This window comes from Falco cherrug, chromosome 6 (genome assembly GCF_023634085.1).
Source record: "Falco cherrug isolate bFalChe1 chromosome 6, bFalChe1.pri, whole genome shotgun sequence".
Lineage (NCBI taxonomy): Eukaryota > Metazoa > Chordata > Aves > Falconiformes > Falconidae > Falco > Falco cherrug.
The window spans coordinates 78501019-78518674 of NC_073702.1; the positions used below are offsets into that span (position 1 = coordinate 78501019).

General features: G+C 45.0%; 1 protein-coding gene across 6 annotated transcripts in view; it reads right to left on the reverse strand.

Moving 5' to 3' along the window:
- Positions 1-6909: 6909 nt before the first annotated feature.
- The window catches only part of EVA1A (eva-1 homolog A, regulator of programmed cell death), a 224321-nt gene continuing 213574 nt past the window's right edge, over positions 6910-17656 (reverse strand). For 4 of the 6 annotated variants that reach the window (XM_055714645.1, XM_027808701.2, XM_027808702.2 and 1 more), the window contains 2 exons: positions 15751-15921; positions 6910-8384 (listed from right to left, as the gene is read on the reverse strand). In XM_055714645.1, the coding sequence (XP_055570620.1) occupies positions 8014-8384; positions 15751-15921 (542 nt within the window). In that variant the 3' untranslated portion in view covers positions 6910-8013. Of the gene's footprint in view, positions 8385-15750; positions 15925-17656 lie in introns of all 6 variants that reach the window. The other 2 variants (XM_027808696.2, XM_055714644.1) reach the window with 1 other exon arrangement.

Here is a 17656-nt window from a genome sequence, read left to right on the forward strand (position 1 = left end):
GCAGCGCTGGAGGTGGGAAGGCAACCCCAGAGGGAGCAGGAAGTTTGCTTTCCTGGCTGCCCCCCACCTGTGTGGGGCAGGGAGGGACATAGGGTGTGTAGACAAACGTGTTTGGAGCAGGAAGGGGCCACCAAGGAGCAGTAGCCTGTTGCTTGGTGGACCTCAGCCCTCAGCAAGTGGGCAGGGAAGAGGCTCAGCTTCACCAGCCTCATCCCTTCTTGTGCTGTGACAAGATCTTCTGTGACATTTGTCCTCCCCTGATCCACAAGGCAATCTCCTAAGGGATCCAGCTTCCCTGGTACTGTAAACTCTGACATGGACTCAGATAGGGAAGCCTGTGGAGATGCTGCTATAGTAGAGGAAGCATCAGAGTCTCAAAAGTACACCAAGATTGTGGGTGGCAGCTCTCAGGGTCTTGTCAGACAGCATTCAACCTTCCCTTCCAGGAAAATGATCCTCTGGAAGCCCTCCCTGGTGAGATCCCTAGTCTTCAGGCAGTATCATTAGCAATCACTTTTTCTGTTTTTTTCGTCAGTGCTCAGAAGCAAACTTGTCATTGCCAGACAACTTCCAGTTCCAGGAGAAAAATCCTGCATTGGTTTTGGATGCAAAGCCACCAGTTCTGACTCACATTGGTTTGCCTGATCATTCCAAAACTTTTTCTCTTAAATTGTCCTTCTAAAAGATGCCAGAAATATACAGATGCTTTACTGGTACCATAATCACATTGGGAACTTGGACATCTAGGACAGCTCTGGGCTGAAACAGCAACACACAGATACGGTTGGGTCTGTTACTTTGGAGCAGCGCAGTGCTATTTTCAGACAGGAAAGCAACACATACAACGAACAATTTAGAAAAAGCACTGGATGCCTCTGAGCTCCGCTGTTCCTGGGTGGTCTAGAGGTTCCAAAAATGCAGGAGCTGGAGGAAGGAGAACTACTTCTGTCCCTTCTAAACAATTCATTCATTTAAAAAAAAAAAAAAAAAAGTCCTCTTACACTGAAAATGAGGCAAGGACCATTCCACATAAAAGGGGATTTTAAAGAGTTTTGCAAGAAATGGAATGTACAAATTACTGCCTTTTTAAAAGCCAAGGATGTTTTTCCAGCATGGCACCACATCCACAGAAAAGTGCTGCAGGGAGTTTACATTTCACTCACGATACAGAATAACATCAGACTCCAAACACTACCAGAAAATAAACAAGTCAAGTCAGTGCTGTGCCAGAAGGAAAGATACCTTTTTCACTCAGATGTCCCATCTCAGGGTTTTTAAATGCCACTTTCCATCACTTCATTATAGCTTATATTTCCTCATGAAGTCATAATGGAAAGGGAAAGGTGTTTTCTCATAGCTCAAAGAAAGAAATTTGACTTTGTTCCCATCTGCTGTCACTATTCATCCTCAGAAAGTGTTTGCTCCAAAAACATAAGCTTATTATGCAGGAGAAATGAGTAAGGTTCTCAGGAGGTGCCAAAGTGGCAATGTTTGCATTTGGCAAAGGACGCAAAGCCTTGGCAGGAATAGGTCCCCCTCAAGACTGCATTTGCCCTGTTCAAGCTCAGCCTCAGCATGAGGATTTCCCTTCCCTCACAGTCACCCAGCTTAGCTCAGAACAATGTCCTTCAACAGGAAAAAACATCCAAAACCAAGTTCTGATTTTCTCTTTGCACCCCCCAAACTACGTGTTGTTCAACAGAAAAATGGCAGATGAACTAATGAAAGCCAAGACCCGTTCCAGTGCCATGAAAAATGTGGACTTTCCTCAGCAGTTAGTGGAAAACAGGTAGCACAGGTCCCCAGGCAGCTGGGAGAAATAGAGAAGGAGGAGGGATCATCCACAGGAATGCGGTCTGCCACAATTTACAGTCCTTGCCATGGTTGGGCTATCTCGGGTGAAACAGGACGAGGACTCTAAGAGGTTACTCAGCAAAAGAGGAACATAGGAGGGACTGGGACTCAAAGAAAAATGCTTCCAAGGAATGATGAATTGGGCATTAGCACAATGTCATACCCTCCTCCATACATCAGAAGTTCCTCAAGAGGGAGAGCTGATAAGAAAACGTGACATACTCTTTGAGGAACTCACTTTTTCAATTCATTTCTTTAACTGAAAAAAAAAAATGAATCCCCAACTGAATATTTTTGCAAAATACTTTGTTTAAACTCTTACTGTAGAATGAAAAAAAATAAAATATGCTTGGGTTTGCTTAAGCCTTAGGAGGGGATGCCGAGGCTTTAGTTTTACCAATTCATTTTTCTATTGGGATGGAAGGGAAAAGAGAAAACAGGTGAAACAAAACATAAAATCACATGGTGCTTTTTCATGAATTAAAAACACATCCGTATTTTGAAAAGTTTTCTGAGTGGTTTGGGAAGCAACCATGTGTTCACAAGTGTACAAGTGTACTCTGAAGCGATCACTGACACATGCACGTAGATGGATGACACTACCAGTCTATGCCCACACCCCAAACCAATGACTTCTCTGGCACAGAAAAACCAGACTGTCCCCCAGGTCCTGCAGGAACTTGTCCCAGAAGAGCAGGCCAGAAAATTTTGCAATTTTTGAAAGGTTGTAGTAGTAATGATGGAGACCATGGATGCCTGACCATGCTCATAGTCTTGACCTCAGTGCCCCAGTACTAAGTCTACAGCCTTTTGACAGCAGAGGGTGGCTCCATGCCTTTGGTTCTTGTTGAAGCTTCAGCACTAGGAAACCCTGTTTGGTGATTACAGGCCTGGCAGCAGGAGTCCCCTGTCCCCCAGTCCCAACCTGCCGAGGGCTCTGATCAGAGGTTGGGTGTGGAGCACATCAGTCCAGCACCTCCTCTCCTTCTGAGGACCTTCCTGAGCTGTCCACTGGTGATCAAAGAGAGGGAAAAGAGAATTGGTGTTGACATCCATTAAACCTGCCTCTGGAGTTGTTCTGGCCATATTTCCAGATATTTGACCAAGGAATGTATCTTACACCTCCCCTCAGCAAACGGGCACCTCCCAAGGAAATAATGGGCCAGTTGCACTCTTCTAGCCTGAGGACAAATCCAAGTCCACCTATCCTTCCGGAGAGGCCCACATGGGAACTGGCAGGCTTTCACAATGTGAGCAAGTGTCCACCAGAATGCACTTCCCAAAGCACCCATCACACATACACCTCTGAGCGGTTTTCAGGTGGCCATGGTTCAACCAACACGTAACTTCCAGTGACATTGCACCAGTGACCCAGGGCTCCCTAATGCAATACTCGAAATGGTGACAATTCCATCACTGTTGCTGGAACAGGTCCCTTCAGTGATGGATAACTGAAAACTCCCAAAGCAAATGATTTGCTTAAATACTACTAAACCACCTCATCTGCTCAGAGTCAGCACCTTCAGACCCGGGGTGCAGCATATGCACACATACTGCAACATAATGGTGAGCTGGAGTGTAATGAACCAAACCCATCGCTGCCCTTTTGGTGAGTTATGTTTAACTGACAGTCCTTGAGACAATGACAGAGACAGACTAATAGACAAAGGGGAAATTACATGAAGGGGCAAGCCGCACCAGTTCTAATGATTGGACAAGGAAAGGCAAGCGACATTGAAAATTATGTTTGTGGGGGAGAGGTGTCTAAGGACACTAGAAACTCAGATTGGATTATTAAAACTTCACTATGATGGAGACTTCAGAAAACATTGTTAGCAGAAGGATTTCTGGTCCAATCTAAAGTGATTAATTGCTTGCGATGCCTCCAGAAACTTGGGAGAGTCCATGCGGCACAAGAAGAAATTCAGATTCCCCACAGCACCACGAGCATATGCTTTACATCTTGGCAGTACAATAGCTAAGCGAGCTCATTTTATTTGTGTAGCCCCTGGGGTGCTGGGAAAGATGGCAGGCAAGGGGTTAAGTAGCAGCACTGCCATTTCTGGAAAGGCAAGGCATGCCTCATTAACTGGCTGGAATTCATCGAGGATATGAACACCAGGGTGGACATGGGAAAGGCAGCAAACACCATATTACTGAGATTTTCAGGGTACATTGAACACAGGTCCGCAAAGAGGTCAGTGTCGATGGACTGGAGGAAGCAGGTGGCGAAAACCACCCTGAGAAGTCAAGGGTGATGGGGAGCAAGTACGAGAGCACAGCAGCCATCCAAGTGGAACAACCTACCCTTTGCAGTCTCTCCATACGCAGCTAGGACTTCTGCAACCAGCCCCCTCTGTCCCACCAGACAGGAGGATAATGAACGTGCTATTGACTCTTTGGAAGTCTGACCCATTCTTTCCATCTGTGCAGCTCCTCCCAGGAGTATGACCCTGAATTTTCCAACTCATCACATTCATTTACAAAGCTAACATGGTACGAGTTATCAAACTGTAATTTAATGACTCTGTGGTTACTAATCCAAGTACCCTGTAATTTGTAGAAGCGTGAAGGTGTCCAGGTATGTAGCACAGGCAGCTCAGTTCCTGGGACTCACCTGTCACACACCTGCAGGCTAGCAGAGGGTACGTGGCAGCTGCAATGCTATCCCCTTTAAATACAGTATCATGTGCTTCCCCCTATTAGCAAATGGCCAAGTAACTCAGAGTCCAGGATTGCTCTGTTATCCTCTGTTATAAAATTATAAAGGCAAACCGAGGCACAAAGAATAGATTCACAAGGAAAATGACCTCAGGATCTTTTTATCCCAAAGGTCACTGATTGGGAAATTCATTCATGAAACAGAGGAATTGGATTTCACCTCCTTCGTCTGCTTGAAGAATATGAATAGTGTTATTCTGGAAACAATATTTCACTTTAATGTAAAAAATTAAATAAGCATGGAATTAGGAGAGCAGACCGGTGCATAACCTCCTAAAAGAGGGATTCACATTAGGCTGGTAGAAAAGCATTTATTCTCTGCTCTCTGGCTCTAGGAGCATTTAGATGTTTCATGACATGGTGAGTACAACACAAAAGATTGAAACCAGACAAGTCCAAAGCTCTGTGTGCTTAAAATACTCTTCTGTGGCATGAGAAATATGGTTTTGACCCCCTCCCACAGTAAATCCAGCTCTTCTGTACTCCAGGTGAGTGGTTTTGCTTCGTTGGTTTATAGAGTTAAACACAAACCACCAACTCCTGCCCCACGAATCATGATTGTGTTTTTTTTCCCCCCAGACAAACTATTCAGCACTTTTGGGACAAATCCAGAAATAGTTACAGAATGACTTAGAGTCTTTCGTTTACAGCGGTTCAAAGGATTGTATTTTTTCTTTTCCTTTAGTCAAAGCCTTTTTAGAAATACATGGCCTTGAGACAAAAGGAGCTAGAAGGTACGTGAAAGTATTGCATGTGCTGCGAAGACAGTGGGTCTACTTCTGTTACATCTTGTTACCTAGGGCAAGGCTGAGCTGGGCTTGCCTGCTCAGCTCTGAAAAGAGACATGCATAACCCGCTCCTTTGTATTGCAGACTTCGTCTGGAAGATTTACAGCAGCACTAGCAATGCTAAGGGAGAATGGTTCATCCATTTTTAACTTGGGATCAGTTGTGATTTACATTTGAAGCAGTATTTTAATCCCTCAGTTGCATATGAAGTATACTCAGACTTACTGCACTTGCTCTTTCCTCTGGTCAAAAAAATTAATTTGGAAAAATCATATACATAAACCCATTCATTTATATCATTTTTAAAATCAGTTCTGCAAGCTATCTCCCAGGACACAGCAGTCTAAATCTGAAAATTTGCTGTCCCTTCATCACCAAGGATGAGGGACTGTATCTTGTTATAGGGAAAAACACGTGGCCAACAAAACTGATCCCGCTGTCGTTTTGCTCAACACCCTCCCCAGAGTGCATTTGACATTTCAGCTAAAGCAAAGCACCTGGCGATACATCCAGGATTTGGGACCTGCCTCCTGCTTTATTTCTATATATCAGCTGCAAAATTACATCCTGGGTCAACAGCGAGTCTTTCCATCTGAACCTCCACAGGACCAAGACCCGCTCTGGGGTACTAGTATTGCTTTCCCAGGTGAAGCCACCTCTCACCAGCTAGCCTGATCCCTGACATTACCAGTACCACCAGTTGCAGTTACTCAGCTTTGCTCTCGCCTTGCAAGAGCCAGGAGAAGTAGTTGTGGGTACTTCAAATGCAGTTTTCCTTTGCCAGAGGCGTCCCACAGTGACCCCAAAGAGTGCCAAAAAAGCCCTTGGTGTCAGGGGTCTGTCCCACCATGTAGCTGTTTGGCCCAGCACATGAACCCTCAGCAACCCCACTCTAACCTCTTCAGTCATCTTGTGGGCAAATCCACCCATCTTCACCTCTCCTCGAGGCTAGGGGAAAGCTCTGGGCATTCAGAGCTTTTGGTCATTATTTGCTTTGCCTGCGTTTTGTGAACTCTTAAAGACATAAGCATGCCTACGTGACAGAGGAGCACATCCCAAAGCCATGCAGACTACAGCAGCATCATACAGACTTGAAAAACACCAAGCTCTATGACCGATGTGAACTGGTGCTTGGGAGTGAATAGGGTGGTGATACCCCATTGAACACTTCATAGGACAACTGAAAGAGCACTAAAATATATTATGCCTTTTTTTCCATGTCTTTTTTTTTCGTTCATTTAACATTTGTTTCTGGCCCAGGTATGAATTGGGTCTGGGGACAGACACAAAAGCATCATGAAATCACCGGGACTTTCCTTTGATGTAGGTAGGCTTTGGGATAGTACCTGGAGAACCAACACATTGCTTGGCTGCTCCTACCATGTGCACCACAGAAGAAGACTGATGGGCTGCAGCCAACGAAAAAATGCACCTCCAGTTTCCTGCATGCAGATGTCAGCCTTGATTGCTTGCAGAGGTACGCTACTCTTCCAAAGCATCTCCCTCGAGGAACACCTATGCCAAAAGTGAGAATGCAAATTCAAACGTATTGAAGCAAACCAGAGTTTATTTAGCATTTATTACCCATCCTGTTGTCATATGCGGTTTCTTCTGTCTCCGTTTTCCTCTGGTAAACATAGACCTTTCTTTTTTAATTATTTTTTTAATAAAATATATAAAACATTGTGCATTGCTATCCATAGGAAAACTGTAGTTTAACAACAACAACAACAAAAAAAAAAAGAATAAGGCACATTCCTGTGCAGCATCTTCAAATATATATATATATATTTAAAACAAAACAAAAAGAAAACCCTTTTCAACCTCTTTGAGGTTGTTAACTTCTCACCAGTCACTGACACATCTCTTATATTACCATAATTTCACTGTTGGAGGTGGGTTGGGTTGTGTTTGACAGGGGCCAGCAGGGAGAACAGACTCAAAAAAATAATAGGATTTTATCCCTGAGGTGTCAGTAAAAAACCTAAATGTTCCCATTGAAAAGGAAGATGAAAGGACAGCCATAAATAACTGAATACACTAGGGCAAACATCCAAGCACCGAGATGATTTCACGATGGAAGAATCCCCCTCCCCCACCCACCCCCCATTCTTAACAAGTCATATTTGCCGTTGGGTTTTAATTAGGTTAATCTTATGGCTTCTGAAGTCACAAGACAATCAGTCAGGATGCACCTCCCCCTCCCTTCCCAAATCATCCTTCCATATTTGTCGTTTTGTTCACAATTCTCCCACAGTCCTTGGGAAAGGGAAACCAAAAAATCCTCAATGACCACCAAATCTGGGATGACTTCTCTCCTCAGCCAACAGAGGAGCATCTGTACCACAGCATGCCAAACTCCAAGTCCCACATGGGAGGACTGTAATTGTCACCTCCCTGCCTCCTACTAAGAAATGAAGTTGACAACCAACTCTGCTGAAGTGAGAAAGCGTCCATGAAGAGGAGCGATAGCAGTATGTCAGGGAGAAGGAGACGGGGAAAGCTATATTGCTGTCCATCCACACTGCTCCAAGTAGCATGCCTGAAAGGACAAGGGGAGACACCCACATAATACTCCTTCCCTCCCTCTCCTCTATCATGTGTGGAGGAGCCACAGGGTGCAGGGCAGGATGGTTGCACTCCCCATCGCTTAGTAGTAACGGTTGAGGCTCCTGGTCCCTGGAATGTCTGGCTGGCCGTTCATCCAGATCTCCCGGATGATGCGCTCCCGCTCCTCCAGCCGCTGAGCTCGCTCCAGCTCCTCCGCCGAAGTGAAGACGTTCATGTTCAAAGTCCTCTCGAACCTGCGGTGCCTGCGGGCAGACAGGTCCGAAGTGGTGTCTGAATCATCGTCGCTGTTGCTGCTGTCACTGTCGCTCTCCCGCTCCCGAGGAGGTTTTTTGGCGGAGGAGCATTTGCAGTCAGTTCGGCAGGACACCCTTAGCACCAGGGCCAGCAGGGTCAAGACAAGTCCAATGCACACGCCGGAGACGAAATACAGAGCGGCCCGCTCGGGGTTTTCTGAAAGGAGGAAGGAAACAATTGTTGAGAACAATGTTTAGAAGAACAAACCACACACAGCTCCTCTGTGCCCGTACCAGCCGCCATCTCTGGAGGGGCAGGGTTTTGAATAGCTGGGTTTGACTTCCATGCCCTCCTTCGCATCATCCCCCGGGGAAATCAGGAAGGGGAATTTAAACGGTGGATTTGCTCCCAAGGCATTTGTCCATATGCAGAATGTGGGTTCGCTGCAGTCGTGTCTCGGAGTTTTCTGGAAGGGGAAGGAGCAGCCCACAGAATTAAATGCTAATTCCAGTAGCTGCGTGAGTGGGGTTGACACCAGGGTGCTGCGCACCCAGCAGCAGCTAAGTGCATCTTGCTGTCACATCCATTATCATCGTACCAGGAATAAAGATGATTACAGAGCTTTATATGCCCTGTGCTGTGCCCCAGCTGAAATGGGAAGCCTTGCAGCATGGAAAAATGCATATTATTTATTCATAGGTTTCATTTGCTTATCTAAGGCAAGTGTGCTGGCTTTCCGCCCAGACCACCAAAATGTATACCTGTGGTACACAAGCAGAGCTGGAGTCAGTGTACTAACAGGATGAATTCTGCATAGCCACATTTCAGAAGTGATAGAACAAGACTCCAAAGGATCCAGAATGCCTTTTACACTAGGTCATCTTGTTTATTTACTACCTTTTTTTTTCTCTTGGTTCATGGGACTACTTAGAAGCGTAATTATGATAAATGTTGTTACTGCAATTCCCTTGGGCTGAATCATCTTGGTTTATAGAGATGCTGAATGGGTGAAGGTGAACCAAGCAGACGTGTCAAGGCCAGCTCTACTTCCCTGTATCTGTTGGGAGTCCTGAGTTCAAGGATGGAGTCAGTTCCTCAAAGGAATCTTGCTCCCTTGAACTCAGCGATGGAGTTGTAACAGTTCCCACTAGCTGAGAGCCTAACATTCAGCCGCCTAAGATCTCTGTAACTAAAAGGCTACTCTCATGGACAATACCTTCATTTCCCAACACTGTGCTTTTAGAAACTGCCCTCTCCAGCTGATTTCCTTAAAGCAAAGTTTGCAGACAATGAACTGGAAACTACCTGGAGATATTCAAGGCCCTGCTCTAATTTCAGAGCTGGTTCTAAATTTGAAGTTAGCCATCTTCTAGTAGGGGGTTGGACAAGGTGACCCGTGGAGGCCTCGTCCAGTCTAAATTATTCTCTGATTCTGTGGCCAGAGCCTAAACACTGACTTGTGCACTGTTCAAGGCAACATATAGTTCAATGCCTGAAGATGCTCATGGAACAGTTACAGAGATGAAACGCCTTTGTGCACTTCTCTCTCAAACAAATCTCAAAGGCGACTGACAAGCCAAGGTGGAGGAAGATGTCATGATAGTCGGAAAATTGGCTCATAAAAGATGAGACTGTTGCTGGAGTGGTTGGTGTGGATGGCACGGGGAAAAAACAGGCTGAAGAGAAACTACAAAAAAAATGAGAAGAAAACTGCAGCAGGTGCATTCAACAAGTAAAAAAAAAAAAAAAAGAAAAAAGAGGAGAGAAAAGTAGCAACAATTGGAAAGTGAGGCCAAAGTCAGAGGTTTTAAGCTAAGATATTTTGACAAAAGTGAGACAGCAAAGATGCAAAGGTAAAAGAGAAGATACCAAAGCAGGCATGAAGGATGTGCCAATGGCTCTTGTAGCAGTCTGGCCAAGTGAAATCCTGGCTCCAATGACGCTAATGGCAACTCTGAAATCAAGGGGCAGAACTCAAAACCACAGCCCCGTCTGCACAGTAGCAAAGCTGCTGCCCATCTGGTACTTAGTGAACAGTAAATAAGTGGCCTAAATTTTAGAGATTTGAAAACCCACGGAAAAGTAGAATCACTACCCGGTAGTGCTTTAACCTTCATATGCGGTATAACTCAGGACAGTAATTGCAAAGCTCCTTTTGCAAGAAGGCCTAAGGAGGGCTCAGGGGACACGCAGAGCATGGGAGCATGAGAACACATGAGCAGGACTGATCTGTTTGTACTGGAAGATGCTTGGTGCAGTCTGCCTCCACTCTGCCTGGCTGACAGGATGCCAGGCACACTTTCCCGAGCACCACATCCCCGCACACACATGGGCTTGATTTGGTTGCACTAGTTCCACTGCTCACTCTTCTAAAGTAACGAATAAAAAAATTAATCCAATGGAGCCTGAGACGCAGATATGTGGTTTCTTTCCCCCATTTCTGTCCATGTCCTGCTTTTCCTTTCTCTTCCACACTCCTTTTTCCATGCTACTGCACCCAGCTCATGAGCAATCTGCACCTTGATTGCTGCTCAAGCAACCATTTTTCATCCCCTGCTTGTGCTCATATGTATAGCCCTTCATGCAGCGCAATGGCTGTAATTGAATCTTTGGCTCCGGTGGCATTAATGAGCTCCTACAGCTACTCTGTCAACATCTAAGACACTGTCTGGACTTCCTCACTGAGCTGTAACCCTACATTCAACTGCAGTCTTGGTATTTATCATAGGTACAATCCACTTGCATGGCAACATCTCTGTTTTTTCACAGCAGAAAGAGCAACTTAAGCTAAAAACCACGGGCTCTGCTTCTTCTCAGTTGAAGTAGCCAAGTCAGCAACAGCCTAGATTCAGGGCTTTGACAGTTGATAAGTGATTTGAGAGCCTTCACCATTGCATGTTCTACTTGGAACGACCAAAAAGGGACATTCTTTTCAGCAAATGGATGCTCAGCATCTTCCAAAAGCTTGAAGGTGGCTCATATTCAACATGTCAACTGAAGCTCCTCAACACTCATTATATTTGAAAAAAAGCTCTTTAAAAGTGCATGGACATCAGTAGCAAGAGTAACACAGTTTTGCTGTGCGTGTGTGTGTGTGTGTGTGTGTGCGCGCGTGTGCATGTGTGTGTGTGCACCCATTAAGGCATGGATTTTGACCAGTGTAGCTTTCGCTTCCACTGCTGTAGATGACAGCTCAGTGCTATATTTTTCTCCTAAACTTCTGGCAGGACCCAGTTGCTGTCAGTCTCTTTAGCTGGGCTTACCTTTCCCCTTCCTGGTATTTCTCTTTCTGAACTGAAGGCATTGATGAAAATGTCACTGATTCAAGCCTGAATTTAATACATGCAGACAAAAGATATATGCTTTTTATAACCCTGTATACAAAAGCCACCATTTTCTAGGCACTCAAACTGGCCAAAAATTAGAAACACATTTTATTTTGTTTTTCCAACAAAACCAGCAGCAATTACAGAGCCTGTTTCCTGAGGGCTAACAATCTGCTGGGAGCATCAGCCCAGACTGCCATTAATTCCCCAGGAAATGCCCCAGGCCAAGGTTGTTATTGCTATTATAATAAATTGTTTCAATAAATAAAAAACAATCTAGGCATTAACGGTGCTGGCTTCCTGTGATGGCTTCATGCATTCAGAAACCTCAGTGGGGAGGAACATTTCAGAGGGCCCCAGTAAAAGGTTCAGCATTAAGTATGGCCAGGCAAACAGTAGGAGCAATATCTTCCAGGGAATTTACAGTTAGCCCCACAGGCTGCCGAAATCCCCTGGTAGAAGAGAGGAAGCTCTCCAGGAGCCCCTTGTTAATAAGGCTCAGGCCAAGCAGTCTAAAAGTTGGAATGATCTCCCCTGGGTTGTTTTTTGTTAATAACTTGGCAGCAAAGCGTTGCTTGTGGAAGAAGAATAAAACAGGGATTTGTAGAGGTTTCCCTCTGACTACTTCAGCCTGAATGCAACAACAAAGCCAAAGTCCCCTGTCCAAAAGGAGGCACTGGAAGTTCTCTAATACAATTTGAATGTTTAATATTTATATAACCACAAGGGACAGTTCTGGTCTTGCTGGTAGACTGTGACTGCAAAGACAGTTCCAGCTGCCACTGAGACTGGTGAAGTCTTTCCAAACACTTAGACAGGTTTTGGAACAGCTCCATGACAAATAACAGGTCTGAGGTTTGTAGGCAGAGATTGCATCTAATTAAAAACCTAATTCTATAAATTAAGGGTATCTGAGTCTTTTGCAAGACTGAACTCTAAATAATACTCATTTGTTTGATCAGCTGATAAATTCACTTCTCATTGATAACGTTCAGTTTTTCTCCCTCTTTCCAAAGAAATGTTGTTTTCAAGGCTCTGGAAGCTGGCAGAAGACTAACACTTAACTGGCTTTGATACTCCTAACCATGATGATAGCTGCAAACAGATTCAGCAGTGAAAACCGAGACTCCTGCAAAAAGGCTTTGCTTCCTGCTGTGCTGTGATTTTTCACTCCTCAGTTGTCAATAGGAACATTCCCAACTTTTATATGGGAACATGAGTCAAAAAGATGGTGGAAATGAGCACAGAGTCATTCGCTAATATTGGCACTTCACCCCTTTGTGCACTGCAAGACTCTGCAGGTGCAAGTGACCGAGACTGCAGATTTTCACCTGCGGTTGCCTGCCCACACCTGCCATTTTGTGCAGAAAATGTGAACACCGCTGAGCACAGGTGGGATCCCACTGATCTGTGGATGCTCTCCCCGGGTTAAGAGACACTCCACTGCAAGGAGGCAGGAAAAGTAGTAGAGTGGATCATCCTTTCAAGCACGCACTTTACCCACGAAACAGCAAGGGCCCGTAGCTTCTTTTTCCCAGAGTGGGTCTGAGGATACACACCACCCCCTGCCCCAACAGAAAAAACACCTTTATATGTTGCTCCTGCCTATTTACAATTTTCTCTTGCGAAGTCCTGTTTTGAGCCAACTCACCAGCACAGGGAAGCCCTGAATACAGCACTTTCAGTCTGCAGAGTTTACCTGAGAGAGGGTTTTAGTGTCATGAAACAGAGCAGTTCTTGCACTAATGTTTCTCTTTGGCACCAAGGCTGTGGTCAGGAGTGTTGGGAAGATGAGTGAGCCAGAACCAGCCCTCCCTGGCACTCCATACCCTGCCTCTCCTGAGCCACTATAATGGCTCCTCTATAGACATCAACAGCTGCTGTGGCTTAAGCTGCCTTCAGGGTCCCAAACTCAGAAGAGCACAAAAATTTCCAACTGTTCTGCTGCTCAAATTCTGCAATATGAAGAGGGATGTGCAGTGCTCTAGTTTTATGCAAATTATATTTGTGCCCTGTGACACAGTTTGTCTTCGTACTCACAATCTAAAACCTCTCCATATTCACATATAACAAAATAAATCATGCCAAATCCATCCTTTCTGCTAAAAGCAGAGGGCTAAATTACATGTAACAGATAAAGATGGTTTAGGGCATCTGCTGCTTCAATCCATGGGGCAGCTATCAACTGTTTTTGTAATAAATAACAAACTGAACATATATATCATTGAGATGTTACATGAAATCCATCTAACAGACATGGTTAAGTACACTGGAAAACATGAACTCGTCACTGGAAACCAGAGTCATGAGGTCTGAGTTTTACCTGTTTGACATCCAGTGGATATGAACGCATTACAAGACCACATCATGAAAGGGCTAGCAAATTGCACAGCAACAAGACAGTCAAAGCCATCCTTATTTATTATTTGTGCTACAGTAAAATCTAGAGGCTCCTACCAAGACTGACACCTTGTGAAGGGGATGAATTGAGGCCTTGTGCCCTACAAAACGAAGGCAGGGTCAAAGAGTTCTGCTGTGGTCAATGGAAGCGAAGTCTCTGGGGCAGCAGCAGCAGCAGCAGCCCTGAATCATAGTCCCAACTATCCCTGACCACAAATCCTAAGACCTTCTGCTGCCCATGCCCATTACTGTTCAGATGGGGAAAATAATATTAACAGCATTCTATTTTACAGTAAGGTTGAGAATGCAGGTATTCTCATGACAAAAAAAAAAAAAGGCAACTGTAAGTAAGGGGAGGGGAGAGAAGTTTGATAGACAGAAGGCTCTTTTTTTTTTTTTTCTTTCCTTAGAGAAGCCCAGCAAGAAACAATATATCCTACTCAGCTATCTTGTGAAGAACGCTACCAATTCCACTTAAGCTGCCTGCTTCTTAAAGGTCACAAAAAGATGGATCCTGATACTACCACTGGATATGTAGAAGGGAAAAACTTTGCATTCACCACTCATGGTCCTTTTAGAGGGACCCTCCACTAAACGTGCAGATATACTCAGTGATTCCAAAATGCAAAGCCCAAGTTAGTTGTTTCAAATCCAAATACTTGTCTGTAGCAGTGTGGTGCTATCTTCGTAAGAGCAAGAGCACAGCACCGACGATGCATTAGTATTTAATGAATTAGCAAGACTAAATGGCACACAGACATGAAAAATTAGCTCATAGATATTGGAGGTTTAGTTATACAGACCCCAGTGCTCCAGAATAGCATAACTGCATTACAGCGGTGCCAGCAGACTGGCCACAGTACACAGAATTATTAACAGCATGTAGTAGAAAAGCAACATATTAATATTACTAGCAAGGTAATATTGCCTGGTAATAAGCATTGCAGGGTAATAAGGATACGAACCTTCTATTAACCAAATGGAGAACACCCATAAGAAAAAAGTGACCACAAACAGTACGTCCTCCTCAGGAAGCTAGCTACACAGAAACCAGGGCCCTCCTGGAAAAAGCGGCAGAGACTGGCCTAAAACATGCTGAATTAGTGCATCTGATGCTATTCAGCCAGTGCTCCTCCTTTTTTAAAGTTAGGTCTTCCAACTGTCTAGGCAATGCCTACTGCTGACAAGGTACCTCATGCAGTTGTGGGATGGGAAATATTTGCACTATATCACCTGCCTCTACTGTACTTTTTGCTGTCAACAGTATTGACCGGAAGCACTCAGTAAGGCACACAATCTTTATTTCAACTTTTAAAGTGAATCTTATTAGAAGACTGCTCCTCTGTTACTTGAAAGGTACATGTGGGTGAAAGATAAACTGTGATCCAAGGAAAACTTACTCTAAACTAGATTTAAATATACAATTAAGTAGACTCTCAAGTTATTTCATATTCACACTTCTACTGAAGATAAGCCAAATTCTCTTAAACAGGGTAATGATCTGAGTGCTGCTTATTTTCCAAATTACAGGACAACAAGCTTGCTGCCTTGAGCCAGGCTTTGATCTCCAGGAAAATGGAGCATTAGGAATAATACCACATGTAAGATTACATTGTATTTAACTCCAGATGAGAGCAAATCCAGTGGAAAACAGAGCACAATAAACCTTGTTATGTACTGTCTGCTAGAGCTGCCCTGGTCAGGTCCTTCAAGGGAAAATTTGCTAAGAGATGAATGAAAAATATAAACAGTTCAAAGAGGTAGATTTAGCCCTAGGTCACTGTGAAATGTAGGCTCAATTGAGGGTCCACAAAGAGCTTGTGAGAGCCCAGAGAGATGGCAGCTGCCAGACCTACCTGTGACAAAGGCATACGCTGCTAGGATGTTGCTGAGCAGTGCCATCTCTGTGCTAACGCCCACGGGCTCCATGCTGCTGCTGAGTGCCGGCGGTTGTGTCTCATCCACAGGAACCAGGGAGGGGGAGTTGTCTAGAGGGTAGAAGGTGGCCGATCTCCCTTTCTTCTTCTCTGCTTTGAAACAGAAAGGGAATGAGGAACGAGGCACGTGCCCCAGCCTTACCCTGCCCTATCCCCATCAGGTCAGCATCTGCCTTCACCTGGAGCTGCTCAACAGCAAGGCACCCAAATTTGCCCCTCTTTGGGGGGCAACTAAACCTTCTCAGGTAGCTTCGGCTGAGCACATAACCTGTCTGCACCTAGACAGCATCTTCTCTCCCCCGTCTCCTGCTCTTTCATGTCACCACTTAGACACACCCACCTATGCTACAGCAAATATATAATCAGGTTTCTTTTCTCTTATGTAAATCAAAGGAGCCTTTATCAACAGCGAGTTCAGCTAAGCTTGTAATAAGGACTGGAAAACACAGGCAGAGCTGGCAACCCTCTGCCAGTGTCACACTGTAGTGATCCATCCACACCTGGCAAACAGACGTGCTTTCTCTTCAGCCTTTGCAGGGAAGGGCAGACCTGAGTTTATGACTTCCTTCAGAAGCCCGCTCGTATTGTGTTTCACCCAGAAACCATTTCCCCTTTGGAGAGGTGAGTGAACATGGGTTAATGATTTGATTTTATTTGTTGAAGACTGGAGCTAAGGAGGCAGCTAATTCCAGGAGGCTCAAAGAGACCCTTTCAGACCTTATCAGCTCGCTGCTGAGTGCTCCCCCGCACCTTGATCTGCAAGCAGAGACCCCCACTAGTCACAAAACACTAATTGTTTTAAACACACGAAAAAGTCAGTGCACAGGATCCAGCTCCATCATCCATGTGATTGTTTAACTGTAGCTATTACAGTTTTTCAGGTTCCCTTCCCTGGGCATCTGGTTCTGGCCAAAAGCAAGCATTGCACTGCAAAATCACAGACTTGCACCTGGCTTCCTCTTATCCACAGGTATTAAATGCAGGAAACTGTCAGGTCCAGCTCTGATGATGCCACCAGTGCCATGTGAGCAAAGGCACCCTGACAGCAGCCATGACACAAGATGGTCTGTGTTTACCGGCTGCCTGATCCGTCTCCTTTCCCTACAAACCCCGCAGCATGAGACGTCATGTTCAGCTTCCCACTGCGCGTGCCAGAAAGCGGCTCAACCCAGGGAAGCAGGAACAGGAACTGAGGGGTGTCAAAGGGAACAGGTAATACTGGATGGAGAGGGACTGAGTGCATGAATGTGCATGCAGGGATGCCAGCTCCTAACGTGCCTCGGAGGAGAAGCAGCGGTGATGGATGTCCAGGTGTTGCTGTAAGGGAGCAGCCCCAAGGAATACAGGCACAGTTGTACCTCTGCCACTGAATAGCTGCATGGCCTTGGGAAAGCCACACGTTAACAGCTACCAGGGTGTTAATGACTGGCTGACTGGCCCTGAAGCGTAGTTTTTAAACATCGGTGCCTGGGTGGCAGATCCCAAGAACCTCTTGCTTTAGGAGAACAGAAATCACGGAAGATCAGTTGTACAAAGGGAGGCACTGGCACACAGAGAGCCAAGGGCACTTTCAGCAGGAAAACAATAGTAAAGTTTTAGAAAATCTTTTAAGGCAGATGTAGGCACCAGTGTGCCCTCTAATCATTCCTTTCATCTCTCTGATAAATCTATGTCTGTACAAGCGGTTGGATTTTTCTTTACCACTGTTCCTGCAAAGAAATCCATGGAAGGAGGGTAATTTTTTTCATTTCTAAGAACTGAACCTAAAAATCAGATACTTCAGAGCATCTCAAGTAGCACTATGCATCTAAACTGAGGCAACTGA